At 35.8% G+C, this 19,767-nt stretch overlaps 1 protein-coding gene across 1 annotated transcript in view; it reads right to left on the bottom strand.

Moving 5' to 3' along the window:
• The window catches only part of LOC144447268 (adenomatous polyposis coli protein-like), an 88,901-nt gene that overhangs the window by 42,159 nt on the left and 26,975 nt on the right, over positions 1 to 19,767 (bottom strand). The window contains exon 2 of the mRNA XM_078137185.1: positions 1,192 to 1,442. Within this exon, the coding sequence (XP_077993311.1) occupies positions 1,192 to 1,442 (251 nt within the window). The remainder of the gene's footprint in view (positions 1 to 1,191; positions 1,443 to 19,767) is intronic.

Raw genomic sequence — 19,767 nt, 5'->3', positions numbered from 1 at the left:
ATTTGACATTTTTCCAGAAATTAGAAATTGCTGACAGATTTTCAGGGTTGAGTGAATGATGATCGTCACAAATCAGTCCAATTTGAAAAGTCAATATACTGTAAATAGGTTAATGTATGTTACCTGTCTTTATACTGAAATACAGAAAGATTTGTATTACATATTTATACTGGTTTTTAAAGCTCTAGGGGATATCACTAAATCTTGCAATATTATACCATGTTTACACTTTCATACATACTGAGATTTTTACATGGGTAACTTTATATCACTTCATGGATTTTCATTTTTCAAAAGTACTATTCAATGTAGACTAATGTAAACTATCACAGGTGCTCATTAAGTTTTTAAATTCTAGAAAACTAAGCAACAGAGAGACAATTATGGCAAATGCTGCAAATACAGTTATGGGTGGAACTCAATGTATAGTAGTACAATGTGTGCTTCATGATCATACTCTAGTCAGTCTGTAGGTTCAGTTGACACTGAGGCTTTCAAGTTTGGTTGTGAGTCACTGTCATGGACGTCAGAGATATACTGTGCCATCCACAATACAGTAGATGAAGTTCGTTCTTAGAGTTAAAGACCCAGTTTAGATTAGGATTATGGATAGGTGTGAAAAACCATCGCCTGTCAGAGCTTCAGAAAAAGATGATCCAGAACAAAGGAATGATTCTATGTAATCCTTATGGAACCACTGATAAGATAATATTAATGTGAGAATTTCAGATGAATCCTGGCTTTAATTAAAGGGACAAGTTTCACTCCTGGGTCATAGCATGTGCGTTATCTTATAAATGTAGCCATAAGGATTATATGGGATTATTCTTTCATTTAGGACCAATAGTCCTTTCCCAAATTTGCCATGGTGGCACTCTACTTCCTGTCTGTGTGCACCTTGGGGGTTACTCAGTTAATCATAGAGCACTGCTGCTTTCCTCAATGTCTGAACAATATGAAAAACATTCCTGATTTACACTTCTACAGAATACCATGGGACAAATCTCTAAGAAACGGTACTATGAGGTGATGATACCCCCAATTTGAGTGAGGGCGCTGTATTCTCAATTTCCTGTTTGTAGTCTGGAATGGCCTATTTTATCACTCACTCTGCCACACAACTACTGTTTTCTACCTAGATTTTGATCATATGAGAGGGGCTTTAAGTATATAGCATCATTTTTTTCTTACCATTGGAATTTTGATCTACAGAATCAGGCACATTGGCAGCATTCACTGTACCCTCTGGGCTTGTATCTTCTTCATGCATTCCTGTATGTATTTGTGTCAACACATCTTTCATATTGGAGGCTTCGCATTCAAGTTTGGTAAGATGGCTGGAGTTGTCTTGCAATTCCTGGCGGAGATGAGAGTTTTCTGCTTTTAACGATTCTACCTGATGAAGCAACTGGTCGTAAGACGACACAGCCATCTTCTTAAATCTGTAACGAGAGCAGAATGAAAAGAAAAAAATAAATATATTTGTTCCGAACTGAAATTTTTCACAGATGATGAAATGAAAACATTTAAATTCTTGTTTTTCAATAATTCACCTTTTTGTTAACACAGTTTGGAATATTTTATAGACGATGATACAAAAACATCCAAAAAATTTTTTTTTAATAATACGGACATAAAAGTTATTTGCTACAAACTGAAATATTTCACTGATGCAAAACAATGAAATGACAACATTAAAAGTTAGTTTTCTAGTATACTAATATAACACACTACCAAAGTACAGTTTAGTTTTGCTGTTGAACAAAACTGTGACTGAAAGTATAAGATTATCATGTCGTTTTGTTACAATAACAAGTGTATTACACCAACCCAGCTGACAGGACCTTGACCCCACTGACAGAACGCTGAACTTTAACCTTTGACCCACCATGTATTCAGAACAGTTCACTGTTGTACATAATGCAAACAAATTTTCAATCAATCCTGAAAATGTCTTGGAACCTGGATGACATATGACAGTTGACACCTTTCCATACTGTCACACAGTAAACCATAGGCATTATACCGAATTGGGTTTCAATACCCGTTAGTTCAATTTCCAATATTTGCCATGGTGGCCAGGACTGTTATAAATGAACTATGGCTAAAATCCCGGATTCTGAACACTTACAAAACACCTGATCCTGGAAACCAATCAAAATATGTCCAGATATATGCACACACACACACACAGCTATGTATTGCTACGTACTACCTCAACTACGATAACGTACAGGTAGAAATAATGTATGTCCAACCAAAGAGTCATCTCAAACACATGAAGACACCACACACAAACACATATACATAAATCTTGCTAATGTTGCATTCTGGTCACAAGAGTAACAACTATTTTGAAGTTTCAAGTTTTGAAACCTGATAATACTGTGATGGAAGGTGATCCAATATACACATAAATGAACATGGATATACAGGTACTGATGTATAAAATTGTCATTTCAATAATCCTTCTATCTGTACACTTTCTATCGAATGAAATATTAAAACCCACCACAATCCACTCTCGTTACAATTCCTAGAAAATCTGTCTCAAAATCGTGACTGTGTATTTATATCTTGAGGTCACAATAACTAAAAATATCAGGAACATAAACTTAATGGTAATGAGAACTTAGGCTAATCCTCCTCCTATGGAGATCCAAACTAATCAGAACAAGAAATTAGTGACAGTACACAATATGTCATATGAATGAAAATACAACGCATCTTAAAAAGAGTTGGAAATATCAATTTTTCACTCAAAGCACTCTGTAAAAGGTCAAATAATATGATATGTACGGTTGAGATGTTGATGTGAGGTATGAAGGAGACTTGATTGTCAAGAGACAGGTACCTTAGACTTACTAGACATATGTAAGAAGACTTGTTGAACTGTATGAATATATTGTATGGATGCAGTTGCACATGTACTAAGTTTGTTACAGTTTTAGTGTATGCACTCTCTCTCTCTCTGTCGCCTCTTGCTCTCTCCTTTCTCTATTTTCATTCGCTTTTGCCCACTTTCATCCTCTCCCCTCCCTTTCTACCCTCTCTTCCTTCTTCTTTCCTTCCCCTCTCTGTCCTTCCTTTCCAATTAATTACATGGTGCATGTAACATACTACCCTCCAGCATTGTCAATACTACTTGATACTAACTATAATAAATACTCATCAGTACTAATTTTTATATCACAGTTTTATAACCATACAAATAGACAAGTCATGCAGTGAACATCACTTGAGAATAGATCAACATTTTATGGCAAGTTGTCACGTTAATTTCATTTGGAACATGTAACATACTTCTGTCATATTGCTCCCATCAATACATCCATGTATTGCCTCCAGCAAGTGCCATATTTTAACATCCAAAAATACTGTTACTAGAATCAAGAGACTGCATAAAAATTATCTTCATTAAAACATCCCTCATCAGTACATCATTTGAAGAAGTCTTAGAAGGAAGTTGTGACAAGTTTTGTCAACGGAAAAAATTTCAACTGAACTTCCTGTGACAATAGTTGGATTCTAAAAATAAAAAATTGTTTACTTGTCAGTAATTCGGCAATATTTATTACGCCAATTAGCAGGTCCCATTGAAAATGAAAAATGCACTTTTTAAGTTTTATTCAGTACCATGATTATTTTTACAATTGCAACAACTAATGACTGCATTTCTTTCGAAAACAAAATTATGTCTAATAGTTGTAGTAATGATTTAGTATGAGTTGTATGTACAAAATAAAGTAAAACCTAAAGTCAACAACTCATGGATATCTAAGTTGTATTTTTATCACAGTTTTGATAAAATGCTCTGAAGTAAACATACAGCGGTTTGATTTCTACCTCTATCTACCATAGTAACACTGGACAATTTCCAACTATAAAATACCTAATGGCTATCTTTTTTAATCTTTGCCATGTTTTGATAAAATGTTCTGAGGTAAATGTAAATATACAGTGGTTTGATTTCTAACTCTACTATAGTAACACTAGACAATTTCCGACTATACAGTGTCATCAACGTACATTGAAATAAAGTAAGGCCTGAAATCCAACAACTAATGGCTATCTTATTGAATCTTTGCTGCATTTTCATAAAATGTTCTGAGGTACATGTAAATACACAGTGGTTTGATTTCTTACTCTACTAGAGTAACACTGAACAATTTCCGACTATACAATACGATCTACATGAAAAGGAATGGAAATCTATCAACCCGACCCATTTACAAGTCATGTACATGCATACAAATGATTGATTTTTAAGAAGAAACACTTACTAACTTTATTTCAATTTAGATACAGTACTAGTTCCTATAAACAGGAATCACTTAACTCAAATTGTCCTGAGTTATTGACCATATAAAGTCACAAAGTTCTACATTTTGGATGAGAGTTTGAATTACAGATTGGAATGGTTTCTACCCATAGTAGTTTTTAGTTTTGTAGTTTTTTAATTGTATTGTATCTATTCGGCTTTTGTATATATGGGATTTTAGCTTGCAATAATGGTAGGTAATATTAGAATTCTGTACAAACATTTATCATATTTACTGTAATAGCTGAATTGATAAGATTATAAAAATAAATTATATAGTCACATTGTCTACAGTCCCACTGGATATGACCTTTGCCCTTTGGAGGTTAAGGGTCATATATAAATGTATCTGGTATTCATCAGAAATGCACTGAATCAGACAATAAACTGGTCTGATTAAAAGTTTACTGCACAATCATCAATCTTGAACCCACACTGGATGTGACCTTTGACCTGTAAGGGTGAAGGGTCGTGTAGAAATCTGGTATTTCTCACTTATCAGTAGTGAAATCAGTAGTGAAATAAAGCAGGTTCTCTTATCTTCTTTTCTCATTACTGTTGAGGCATGACTGACATCACTTTCTTATCAAAATACTTGCAAAGCGTTACAAACTTACAGAAACTAGACTTTTTAGAGATAAGACGTTTGCATAATGGCTATGTCCTCATATCACCTTTGTATTTCAATACTACACTAGTATTCAGGACAATATCAATATACAGTATTGATGGTAATAGACTATATAAACACCATGCATGCTCATAAAAGAACAGTGTTTTTGTTAGGAATAGGACATAGATAAAATCTACCGGAGTTCCCCAGCTACATTTATTTTACTTGCGTTCACCATCAAAATAATGACACAAACTTTGGAAAGCTAATCAAATTTTCCCAGATTGCCCCTCTGTCAGTGTTGCCAAGCTTTTAAGTCTATAAGGTACGCCATGATGGGGCGCCCTCACACATCAGTTGAGGGCACAGCGACACGATGTATCTTATATTCTTATAGTCTACAGGCCTCTCAAACCTTAGCAAAACACTGGCACATGTCTGATGATGAATTGAAAACTGTACTCTACAAGTTCACCAAAAGTAACCTATGTACACTATATCGAGGTGTATTTAAGGTAATCACAATGTTATTTTATCCACACCTGTATTAATTCTGGGGGGGGGGGGGGGGGGGGGGGCCACTCCCAGTAATGAAATCATACAGAGATATTCATTGGTTGAAACAATGTGTAGTTCGATCATATAATCATTTAAATGAAACAAATACACACACATATAATGTATATCAAATAAGTATGATAATTTATGTTAATGATAATCAAAAATTTGCATACAGGTATTCCGAGTGTAGCTTTTTGAGGCATGGAAAATTCTATAAACTTTTTTCTGATAACGTAGAAATCCAGATTTACACTATGACATACTTTAAGGCATTCAGCTATATGACTTTCAGTCCTAATACCTCTGGGCTTCTAATATACATACATTTTCCTACACAATGAACCAGTTTTAGTAACTAATCTTAGACACTTGAGAAACTTTATCACTATGTTTAGAGTTCTTTCTCCTTCTTCTGTTTCTTCTCACTGCCACCGTTTTCCCAAAAGACAGTCCCTTTAAACATTTAGGTTATTAGCCATGATAAAAATAAGTAACAGTGACAACCAAGCATTAAATGATTTGTAACAGTTTGCACATGATAGCATGTATATATTTCATTTGTTTGGATTTAAATTTCATCTCCACATCAATTCCCTTGATACTATTACGTTTCATTTCTGTAACGAAACTTCAGGCTTTGGAAAACATAGCAATATCAACTACACAGTAGCATGGAAGTATCCACTTATGAAAGGCAGTGAATGATTGGTAGTTTGCGATGTGGATATTTCTAACACACAGATGATTATTTTTGGAGATTAGTTATGGTTTAGCGTCTTCATCATTGGTTGATCGTGGCCAGGTCCACACAAAAATGTGGTGTTCAGAAGACAAAGTTGAGATCAATCAGCAAAGCTAGCAAATTTATGGTTTAAAGTTCTATAACACCAACCTTAATGATACTGAATTAGTGCAACCGAGTCTATATATATATATACCAATAACAAAATTATGATTATTATTCTGACCCTAGATTCTTAGAGAAAAGTATAATACAATATAGAGAGGGGGAAGAGATGGGTAGGCCTACCTCATACTCTGCAGCATGATTCCGACTGTTCAGATCTCTGAACACAGTCTGATATCTGACACTATTGTACCTACGGCTTACATGTGTGCACTTTTTAGTTCTTTCATCTTCGTCATTCTTCCATGGTTTTGGACAAGAAAGCAAGACAAATGGCATTTGTAGAGTTGACACCTCTGTGTTGACTAAGCTATCGATGTGCTTCAACACCATCCAATGCCCTCATTCATCCGTACCATTTGACCTGACTCCCTACTCCAAATGTTTTACCTAGCCATAGTTCCGTACAGTTGATTATCAATACTAAACAGTAAAGTGTGAAATTAAGACCATCCCAAATCAACCATTGGGACAGACCGGCAAGTCTAGTCAAGAATTCTAAACCCTCAGATCAATTTCATTTTAACAGCATTCGTAATGGTGGCTGAGACCACATACCTGTAACATCAACCTTGCAAATCTTGTACACCAATTTTACTTCCAAATACCTGTACAATAGAATTGACAAGATCTAAAAAATCTAGAGTTTTTGCAAAATTCTATACTTCCTAAAAACAAGAATTCTCTATCAGGAAGAGTGTAAAATCTAACTTGGAGTTCCTAGGTAGTTTATCAAGGCTATAAACCCACCAAAATAATGGTACATGGTATGGACACTGTAGCGAGTTTTACCAGATTTCCCATCTCGGTTACCAGGGTTACAACAGTCTAAATACATCGACACAGTCTTAGCTGTAAACACATCATGAACATCATAAATATACCATTGTATTTGATGATACATATCTATTAACGGCAAACTCTATAATTTATTTGTAACTACGGTAACTTCCTATTACGTGTACATTGCATGTTGTGTTGAAGACACTTCACCTTTTCTTCCTCTGAACAGAACAGTATTGATTCCATGCCAACAAGAGAAATATCAAAACAAGTAAAGATTTCATCATTCTGCAAATATCAGAATTATTTCTTTGACAACAAATCAGCTTCAAAAACAAGGGAATATATTCAAACCATCCAAACTTCTAGACATTACAATTCTGCCGATGCTAAAAGTAACACCTTTTAGCACCTTCTTACACCTGTACCCATATGGTGAATAACGCCACCAGCCTATGCTTTGGGGCTATGTGTAAATAAAACTTGTTTGTCTAAACTAAGCATCTTGCTGGAACTCGTTCACACCTCTCAATCCGATAATGGTCAGTAGTTGTACCTCACATCACAGACAAGAAACTGTGTTCCTTGTCTGTGCTCAGATGTTGTACCATGGCTCACAGTCCTGCTTGTAGACGGTGCACGCGTTTCGCTCAACACCGTCCTACGAAAAGTAACCGTCCTATAGCGAGTGCGAAAACAAAATACTTTCGCACCAATAACAAAATAATTACATAAAATTTTTTTTATAAAGCTATCAAATATTAGCAATCGGTCGAATATGTACTCATTTTACATCTTTTTGACGATAGTAGTCGCTGGTACGATCACAAAAGGTGTCGAAATCGGAACTTTTCCAGTTCCGACTGATTTCAAAGTCCCGCCTTACAAACTCCGCCACATTTGATCGGGCGTCCGCTTGGGCATAAATTTTACGATTGAACTTGTGATTTCGGGATTTCTGGTCCTCCGGACTGGGACTAGTACTTTTGTAGCCAAGGCGAGGTAAAATTACTAAATAGTCGATTTATTGCTGATATTTGAACACAGATGCGTTAAATCATTAGTTACTACTATACTAGCATTTCAGGTAAGCCCAGGTTTCACAACTGTCTCTTTGTAGGCGACTTACTCCGTATGCAAGCAGGGCGACATGGACCCTCAGACCACTAGTGGTCAACCGGTCTGAGATGGATCATAGACCCTACGAAATGGATGTAGCCTAGTAGAAATGTCTGTATTTGTGAACAGTAAGGAATGTCTCTCAGATAGACTGTGTCCATGACTGTACAATGTTGTGTCAATCAAGGCCTCTTCGCAGGTTTGTGAAAATGATGCTGGGGACTAATCTCCATTTCAAAAAGGGAAGTTTTTCTAACTGAAAAAAGGTGTTTGTCCTGAATGTTCGATAACTTGCATTTCCGTCATTTTCTCGTCTCTGTTAATTTTAGCGACGAAGGGATATGATATTCCATAGAACGCCTTTTGTTTTATCAATTACAAACAATAGCATGTGAAGGGCGATATAATGTTGCCTTGTCCGAGAAACGGGAAGTACACTAGCTGTTTTCACTTCACTGCTCACACTTACATTGAAGAGCTATGTAGTCAGTAATCTTGGCTAGTCTATTCTATTGTCAAACAGAATTTTCCCTCAAATTCAACATCACTGTCAGAATATATTCGAGAAAGGTTTACAACGTTTAAACTTTATTCATCCTGGATCCAATAGCAAGTGTACATTCTTTGATCACGGATTTGCGAGTGCAAAACATTATAAAACTTAAAAGCACGGGACTGCAATTTTGTGTTCCTTGTCTGTGTAACCTCAGATCACTGAAAATATTCATTAGTGGTCTGAGTCTGAGTTGGAACACATCTCCGTTTATAGTGCTAGTTGTGTGTATTCACTAAGCCGTTTCAATATAATAATCATATGGATGTTTTATTTTCAACATCACGCAAACCATTGGCCTCTTTTCATGGTAGCGATTAGTCTATCTGCTAGACCTCGGATGTTCTTCCGATACAATACGACACACGACCGAACATCGCTATCGAGGATGGAACATCCAAGGCAAGCCCTAACTGCGAACTTCGTTCGCTTATAGTAATTAGTATCGAAAGAAAGCACGAACATCTAGCAGCAAGATTAGGTAGCGATTTGACAGACGCCAACAAAATCGAATTTTAGACTCTAATATTACTCTTCGCACGTACAGAGTACTTTTTATAGGATAATATCATAAAAAGTGAATCAGAGCAAGCATCTAACCTAGAGTCTAAAATCAGATTTTATCCGATAATGGATATTTGTGTAATGTCGCGTCTTCATGGGGTCAGGTGTAAAAAAGACGGGTCAAAGTTTGGAAATGTGCACTCAGAGAACTGCGACACAACTGCTGACAGAGAGTTCTCAAATCATATTTCAGAGCTAAGGTGGCTATTGTCCTGCGTGTTCATTATAAAGCGGCCAAGTTCGCGTCACAATTTGTAAAATAACGCTACGACATTATACTAAACAATAAAGAATAAATAAGCCTTTGAAGTTTCTGTGCTCCTACTATAAATACTTCATATGAATCTGGCCACAGCTACTCATGTCCTAGTCTAGCTGCTAGACCTCAGGTGTTATTCCGAATTTACAATACGACAAGGATGGGCGTTCGCCGTCACAGCGAACTTCGTCGGGAGAAGCCCGAACGTCTAGCAGCAAGACAACCTCTTTCTATAGTGGTCTGAGCGCACCATGCATACAATGAAAAGATGGAAAAGAAGATTATGCAAATACCCGACACTTCTTTATTTCTGTTGATATAGATGATGAGGCCAATTAACACATTTCTAACAGCTTAGCATATTAACTAACCTCGGATTTTCGAGGTTGGGAAGTTCTCAATTGGTCATACTTTAGCATCGGAGAGAATTATAATGGGATTGGTTTTATTCGTCTATTAAAAAAGAACAATATCCATGCATACCATGGGGATACAAAACCCTAGAGACAAATTTCACACTATAGTCTTTCGGCACCAATTCTCTCAAATTTCTGACTAACCTTGCCCTGAAAGCAAACTTTCATTTTACGGCTGCTATAATGATTAAACAGACACATTAAATTACCACATTAGACGGTATATTACAAAGTATAATGGAAATATATGTTCTAAATTCCAAAATCTAGCAATGTATTATCATTTCCAAATTTTGGTACAAATTACATAGCCATGGACACCTGATCCTCATTTGAATATACGATTAAAAATGATATACATGTTCCAGGTCCCTGATTTGCATAACTTCCTTGGTTTCAGTCACCTACTATACACTGATTTGTCAAAAATTAACACATTTAATAATATACATGTTCCATATCATTCATTTGCACACTTCCCCTTGGTTTCAGCCAACCACTGCATTGCAATTTGTTACAAAAAATTTGAATATACCGGTACATGTAATACACCATGCATAATATCCAAGTTCCCAGGTCCTCATTTGCATAATTGATTTACATATTCATGCCACCTATCCAAATTCAATAAACTTCAATGAATTAATGTGTTCCTCAAGAGTACCTTTCGTAAATTTTCATCTGGAATTGTTCATACGTAATTTAGCTTTAGAGCTGTGATTGATGCATCTAATCAATAATGCTATATTCTTGGAAAATTTAATTTTCCCAGTTCAATAATTTGTCTGAAGTTGAAATCTGATAGGTAATCTAGGGACAACCAGCGATCTGAGAATTGTTGTTTCATGTGAATCATCCTAGTATGACCAACCAATGAATGTAGAATGTAGAAGAGTGCACCAACTGTACAACTGAGGCACACATAATTGTATTCTAGCTTTGGAGTTGAGGGGTTACTTTAGGTTAGAGGTACAATGTACAAAACATGCAGCAAATAGCTTTAGACTCCCTAGCCTAATCCTGATTTGTATCATCTGCAATCCACACACTTCTACATCTGTACCAATTTTTTCTAAAATGACTTTAACCCTTTAAAGCCAGACACCCTATATTTAAGGTGTCCATGTACCGGTAATTATGTAGAGTTACAGAAACCAAGGGTTAAAGATTGCTCACAAAAATGTACAAATATTTTACCTTGTTACCATTAACAATCACCTTATCCTGTTGCCTGTATTCGTTAGGTTATGGGGTAAAGATGATGGCCAACAGAATAATCAGTCCATTTTTGACCATATCCTCTAAGTTAACAAACCCTGTAGACTGGACATGCCAAAACTGTTCATGTACATTTCCTATTATTAACAGCAGACAAGATGAATTCTAATATATAATTCACTGTGTATATGGGGTCAGAACAAACAATGGTCTTAAAATGTAATTAGATGGCATCACTGACAATAGTGAATATTACCCCTCCATCCCCAACCCCATCCAACAGTGGTCACCATACATGTACATATACATGTAATATAGTATAGTAGTATTAGTAGTAAAGGTGGCCATGTGAAGCTGGTAAAATATTTGATTTGAGAGCAGTGTCTGTTAAAGAACTCCCTCTGTGTCAAAATATACTCCCTTCTCATTGGTGACCAAGCATACAACATGTATTTACATATGATATATAGTTGCACTATGCTGGCTATGGGTGAAGCTGATAAATCTGAACTCACTTTGTATCTAAATACACCTACACCGATATAGACATATACAGACATGTACACATACGTACACATACATCCCTCCCCACAGAAGGTGGTGGTGGCCATGCATATATTTACATGTAGTTATACTATGCTGGCTTGGTGAAGCTGATAAAATTTTCATAGACACTATGAAAGAACTCCCTCAGTGTCAAAATAACCCCCCCCCCCCCTATCAGTCTCTCCATGGCAACCATGAGTAAATTTACATATCTATAGTGGCTACATGAAGCTGATAAAATTTGAAAACACAGGATGTGAAGAATTCCCTCTGTATCTAAATACACACACAGCAGTACTGACACATTTACATGGTATGGTGTAGGAGTGGCTTCACATCCTAATAGTTCCCTCAAGTCTGTGAGTAAGATGGAATATTAAACTTAAAAGACCTTGTAATACAGTAGTAAATTGACTGTAATTTTAAAGATTACTTTGTTATTGATATGCAATTATCTTCTGCAATTGCATCAGAACATTCCACGTTGACGATACCAATATCATTGGATCCAAATTGACAGATAATATCATTGACAGCATGACTCATCTTTAGTTCATCTTTCAAAGTTTTGATACATGTACAAGAGTAGTTGTACAGAGTGGAATTTGATACCGCAACTACTTTGATGTTACAACTGAAACGTTACTTTGCCTACCACAAGAGAAGTATACGATAATCCCTTACAGCTATATATATATATTAATACAGGCACATTGCTATCCCTTGTGGTATGTTTTTAAGAGTGAAATACTCTCCACTGTTAAAAATAAAAAAATTTCTTCTACATTATACTTTCACAAAAGGCCCACACTTCATTCTGTATATACATACACTGGTACACACACAATGCATTTTCCCCAGTGGTACATTTCAAAGAGTGATATTCTATCTCCAATGATATACAATTATGAACACCGATATGGGAAGGACAAAATGTGATATTTCAACTGAAACATTCTTTTATTGCCACAAAAGGCAAAGCACTTAGATTTAACTTATTTAAGCTATCCCCTGCAGTCCAAATATACAATGATACAGGCACAATGCTATCCTCAATGGTACACTGTTAGAGTGTAGTGCTGCTATCCACTGTCATATACCTGTACACTTGGTAGCTGAATACTGATTGACGTTGGGTAAAAAAATGTGATAATAGAACTGAAACATTTCTACTACCACAAAAGACACAACACTCGGCTTTATAAAGTATCCCCTGTGGTCAATGGTACAGACACAATGTTATCCCCAATGTTAGAGAATAGTGTTATCACCTTTATAATATGTATACTAATTTGGGTAGTGTAGAATGCTACATTTGGGTTGGGTAGAATGCTACATAGGGTAGAATGCTGCATTTGAGTAGGGTAGAATGCTACATTTGAGAAGGGTAGAATGCTACATTTGCTACATTTGTGTAGGGCAGAATGCTACATTTGTGTAGGGTAGAATGCTACATTTGGGTAGGGTAGAATGCTACATTTTGGTAGGGTAGAATGCTACATTTGGGTAGCGCAGAGTGCTACCCGACAATCTGCAAGATTATAAGTTGCAGCTGGCAAGTACATTTACAAAGAGCAATGAACTCGCTTACAATAGATGTAGTGGCTGCTATGGTGACCCTTTACATCCAATCCTGACCACTATACTATGGGCATTATCATTTCTAACACAGCTGGACAGCATGGACTGAATGATGAATATCAGCTTACTGAGCCTTCATCCTTCATGTTAGCATGGATGGTCAATGAGGTATAGTGATAGGCATACATGTACTGTACACATACAGGAGTATAGTGAGCTCGGAAAAAGTCACACCTCAAGATGATGCACGTGTGATGGTTACACTACAGGGGTATCATCATTTACAATGTTAGGAACCATGTGGGGTGTACATGTAGTCAAGATGAAAGTAGTGACGTCAAGTTCTGACCCCTCACAACCTCCCACCCCTTCCATCCTACCCACCCACCCCCCTCCCAAGTACAGTGGTAACTATAGCTACATGTATACATGAGTAGTTGTAGTAAGGTGTCTATTTGGAGGTGAGCATCTTTATGGTAACACAGTTAAACTAAGAGTTGTGTGGTCGATTACACAAATCACATGGAAAGTAGAATGCCCTGCTCGCATCAATATTAGTTGGCCTGAGGCAAACTTGCCATGTCAAATTGCTTCTACTTCCTTTGATAACCATATTGCCATAAGGACACGATGACTCAGTCTTCACTAATATTTCATACATATAGATATACTGATGACAGGACACAGATGGATATTGCTACCGAAAACAAAAGAAATGACATATTCTATTACCAGAACAGTCACATTTCCATGGTAACCTTTAAATCAATTACATTTTACACGTCTTCGGAATTGATGACAGAGATATGATATATTCACATGGGTCAAACTATTGAACCAAACACAATGTACTTTTTATCTACTAATTATGCATGGAATACAGCATTTGTCTCCCTTGGGTCATTACAAATTTATAAACAAGGCAGGGGACACAAGGTCAGATATTTACATTTATGATTTTCAAAGAAGATAAAATTTAACTTAATTGGCATAGGTGTAGATGTTATAGCAAATGCAAACCAACATATTATGTACCAGTAGTAGAAACTACAAGGCAGGGAACACAAAGTCGGATACATTTTTGTATTCATGATACACGAAGAAGATAAAAATTGACTCTGCATAAATGTAACAGTAAATGCAAACCCATTTACACGAGGTAGAACAGGCCAGGAACACAACGTCAGATACTTTAGATTTCTGAAGAAGATGAAAGCCTTGTTTCTACATGAAAATCTAAATTGGTTCAAAATTATTCCAAGTCAGTTCTCTCATCCCCATATGCTCTACCGGTAACACTGGCTTTAGACTAATTAAGTTGGATAAGACTGAAACAACCTCAGAGGGCTGGTTTCACACCAATTCATACTAAATAGATTAAAAACTGATTGAACTTGGCATAGAAGATAGAGGCAGAAAAGAATTTGACTTGGCAAATGTGTAACCATGGTAACTAAAACCAACCTACAATGTACATGTACTACAAGCATCTGATGTATATGTAGGATACTCTATCAATTTCTAGACCAAACAACAAATATTTGCCAATAACTTTCTCTCTCAATTTCTACTTTTAGACCACAGCTTACATTTGGCATGTCTTTTTTAGTATACATGTAAAGTGTTTCTACTGCTAAATACTAGTAGCCATAGATTTGGCTATCATAGTGATACATAATATACCAAAATACGACCTACAAACGGGGAAGAGAAAATGAATACATCATCCAGCCCATCGGCCTTACAAATCATTATGAAATTAAATAACTACATGTAATCTAAACACATGAGAGTGAATCTTCATTGATTGTGGGCTCGTAGCTCCTACTAGTAAATCAAACTTTCTACTCAGAGCTCTAGTCAAAACATTTATTAGAGTGAATCCCAAATGTCTGAATACTATTCTCATACATCACTTGAAGATAATGTATATCTTACACCAATTATAACAGAATAATTATTTGTAATTATCAAATATTGCCATCAAAAGAGTTTTTACAATTTTGCATTTCATTTAATAGACAAATCTTAATTACAACTATCAGATTATTATCTGACTTGCAAGACTGCGATAGATACCACAGATCAAAACCAAGATACAATTTCTAATTTCCCTGATACATGTATCACATTCACATCCAACTTGTGTTACAATGTACATGTTATTAGTGAAACCCTTGGCAACTTAAGATGTAGCTATACATCTACTGAACTACTCAGTGAGAAAACTTATTGTAGCTGTCAATCACCTAGGGTTTTTTTCACTGAAAAAGAACCAGTGATGTCTAACAAACGTCAAAATTATAAATGGTCTTTCAAATTCATATTGATAGCGTCAATCACAGGTGAATTCCTAAATGCAAGACTTTACTAGCCTGGAATCCATGCGGATGGGGATTTTGTAAATTTTGTTCCCCCTCACATGATGGGAAAACCAAAACTGAAAAATCTCTGTCCCCACGGATTCCAGGGTAAGATTTTACCAACATTGGAATATTTCAGCTTTCCTTTGCATCTCCCTGTGCTGTTCTTACATTTACTGACTTGATGATAATGCTGAGAAGAGAGTGGAAAACTATAATCCTATAGCTGTACATACATACATACATGCCTTGTGAATCTTTGAGTCTAGGCATAAAGCCCATAGAAAAAACATTAGCCATACACATGTAATAGAGTCTGAAGTCAGTACCATACTTCTTGCTATGCTAATTACATGGGCTTCACAGAAGCACATCACTATAGGTGTGCAGTTTACAAACTGTATAGTACAGATTTCCAAACACATGCTTAGATTTCTGGTAAAAATTTTGGCTGACAAAGATGACCAAACCTTGGTCTGTATAGCATATACATTTCATGTCTGTGTTGGAAAGAGTCACAACCTACCAGCCAAATGTTTTCTGACTGCCATTTTGTAAGGAATATTCATATGATTGCATCAGTGCATTTTTGTTGTTGCAAGTGTCATTCACATACTCATTGGTGAATACAACACACCTGATGTCATTACTAATCAACTTGTATTATTTCATGTGTATTCTGATCAGTTTGTGATTCATGTATGATGTACAAGGCCCATCTGTGACACAACCCATTCTCTGTTACATCTCTATTTCATTTTAATGATGACAATAAGTATTGATACAATGGAAAACAGATGATATGAATGTGAACTGGTGGAAAATGATGACAGGTGCCACAAAATGTCTTACATCAAACCACACTTCTAGTCTTGGAGACAAAAAATTATACAACATTTCATGTGTTTCACATCACAATATCATCGGTCAACCTATGTAGTATGTATTTGAGGTGTTGTTCACAGAAGAACAAAATATTACATTGCAAAAAGTATGGAATAGTCAGGTTTGCCTTCAGGTTGAATTTCTGGTTTTGCATCAGACACATACAATACATGTACTATGCAAACTAACATGGCTTCATTTTTTTGTAAAATCAATGTGCCTTGAAATTGAAAGAAACCGACATCACGAACATATCAAACCTCTAAGGCATTAACAATGGTAATTCCTTCAGTGCATGGCATATAACCTTTGACCCCATAACACCAGCAAAATATATTTGGGGATTTAATGTTCTCAGAATTTTTTGTAAATTTCTTTTATTTCAGTACAAAATTTTGACATAAAATAACAAATAAATATGTTTTCCTTGTTTATTATCAAAAATAATACATTAAATTATTTCGGAAAACATTGATTTTTTTGATCAAATCATTTTGGCTCAAAAGTGTTGGGTACTCATGAGTAATGTGCTTGGATCATATTACTTTATACTATAATCATATCCAAAAGACATATGCAAATATGCAAATATAATCCACACTGAGTATTCAAAAGTATGATGTATTCAAATTTGCATTTTTATAAGCACATGACATTCAAATTATCAAACTTATTTATTTTTAGCATGCTGGTACCATCTGTCTCGTTAAGTCCACAGGTGTCATTGAAAACTTGTCATAAAATAGCTCAATAATGGATGACAAAATACAAACCTGATTCCTATGAACTTTTAAACCATGCAACATCTGTCATGGAAACACAGTTTGCAGACTCCTAGGATCTAGAAATCCATGCATGCAGAGACTGTCATAGCCTCAATACATACTTAGCTGTCTAAAACAGAATGTAGGATTCAAATCTTTACTATCTACATTTGTATCTTGAGACTCACACCGCAAATTGAAACAAAATTACGTTTTGCAAATCCATATGTCTTTTCATAATATATTTTTCATTACCATATTTCATTAACATCTTGGCAACTTTGACCATGAAGTTTTCAAAAATATTTTTTTATCTTGATTTTTTTCCTTTTCACAACAGCACATTGTCAGCCCTATTGCATATACATAATAAATGTAATACACCGAAGGCAACACATTGCATAAACACTGACTTGTTCTTTTCACATAGTATTTTTGGCTAAAAGTACACAAGTACATAAAATCTTCCTGTGTTCCCTAGTCAGTTTACCAGGGTCCCCCCAACAAAATCATGGTACACTGTATGGAAACCTTAGTTTTACCTGATTTCCTGTTCTGTTCATGTGTCTATCTATACATGTACCTGTCAAATGGACAGGTCATGGGTCATGTACATCCTCTCAAAAAATTTGAAAAATTTTGTGTTTTAACTTGGCAAAGTTGTCATAGGATTGATCAGGAAGAGGGGAGTCAACCTCGAAACATGGAGAATATGCATTGGTCGCTTCATATCACCCAAAAAATGGACAAATATCGAATTCCAGTTCTGCAACCCAAATTCATCATAATCATATGCAAATGAGCTATTCTTCAGATAGGTTATACTTGTACTGTAGTTTCTCAAATCTATGCTTTTATTTCTAGCTACTGTCATTTTAAATAATCCTATGGTCAGTCTCTGTATTTCTTTATCACAATTTTGCTTGGATGTAATCAGCCAATGGCAAACTCAAATTCCACACATACATTTGTACAAGCAGTATGTCCTCATGTCAAATACATGACATTGGTGAAACGATTCAAGTTGAAGTTGAAAATTAGACTCAGATGTTAGTATTTGACACAACTGAACTGATGTTAAGATGTTGAACATGAATGTTACCCCAAAACAAATAGAAAAACATATATTCATACTCAATGCCACTGGTGAGATCAAACAACAATCAAGGGAGGTTCTATGAGGTTCTACTGAGACACAAACATCAGATGAACATCTGAGTTTAATCAGAAAACTGTGCCTTGATACATGTATACAAATGAACAAGTCAGCCATGCATTCTACAAGACATCAAACACTAAAGCAATACTTGTGTACCTGACCAAGCTGTACCTGCACTCCATTCTCTGGGCTTCCCTTCAACGTAAGACCTGAGGCTGATGCACCAGGGCAAGATACTTACAACGTACATACACATCCACTCCTTGGCAGTATTTCACACAACAATAGTTGCTCTCAGTTAAAGCTCCAATTGTGTGGTGTGAATTTACAACTGTACAGCTAACATAACAATAAACAGGATAAACCTTTTACATGTAAACTGTTTGTTGCTACAGTTGACCTCGTGTACACGTTTTACTGTGATGTATGGCACACAGTGGGTATAAATAAACAAGTATCCATCAAAACCCATCCATGGATGAAAATTCCGAAGTATGCAAGAACGAGATAGCCTAAGGCTAAAAAAACCATCAACTCTGTCACCTTCTATTGACACTTCAAACATTCTTGTACAAGTGCAACAAGCTAGAAAACATCTTGCTTTATGGCAATATTTTGATTTTATTAAAAATTCACGTCTTACACTTTCTCAACACAATATGGAGATACAATGGAAGCCATTCCTTTTCTATGTGTGTGCTTTAAAAATCTGCATCACACATAAGATGGAGCCAGGCAATAAATCAGTGTGTGTACATAAATCACTGTCAATCTAAACATCATTAGTGTGTAGCATGGATACTCTTGATCATGGCCTTGGTAGATAATGGTTTCCAGTAAGTCTTATGTCAATACATTATGGGTATTTTATGACAACATACAAATGTAGTTCACTTTGATCTCCCAATAACTGGATCAAGGTAATGATGTCTCTAGGGGACACTATACACAAGTTTGTTATACTCTCAATTAGTGGGGTTGGATGGAAACACTATGCATATATGTACATATTTGTACACTACTTATTTCCCTGTCTATATTCTTTTGCTTCCAATTTGGTATTCACATCTCTATACCAATGGTGGGGGGGGGGGGGGGCACATTCTTGTGAGCCTGCATAACATTTTAACTATTGCTACAATTATCTCAAAGCAG

Source organism: Glandiceps talaboti, chromosome 16 (genome assembly GCF_964340395.1).
Source record: "Glandiceps talaboti chromosome 16, keGlaTala1.1, whole genome shotgun sequence".
In the NCBI taxonomy this organism is placed as follows: domain Eukaryota; kingdom Metazoa; phylum Hemichordata; class Enteropneusta; family Spengelidae; genus Glandiceps; species Glandiceps talaboti.
Note: the sequence above shows the minus strand (reverse complement) of the source record. Positions and strands in the feature narration are given on the sequence as shown.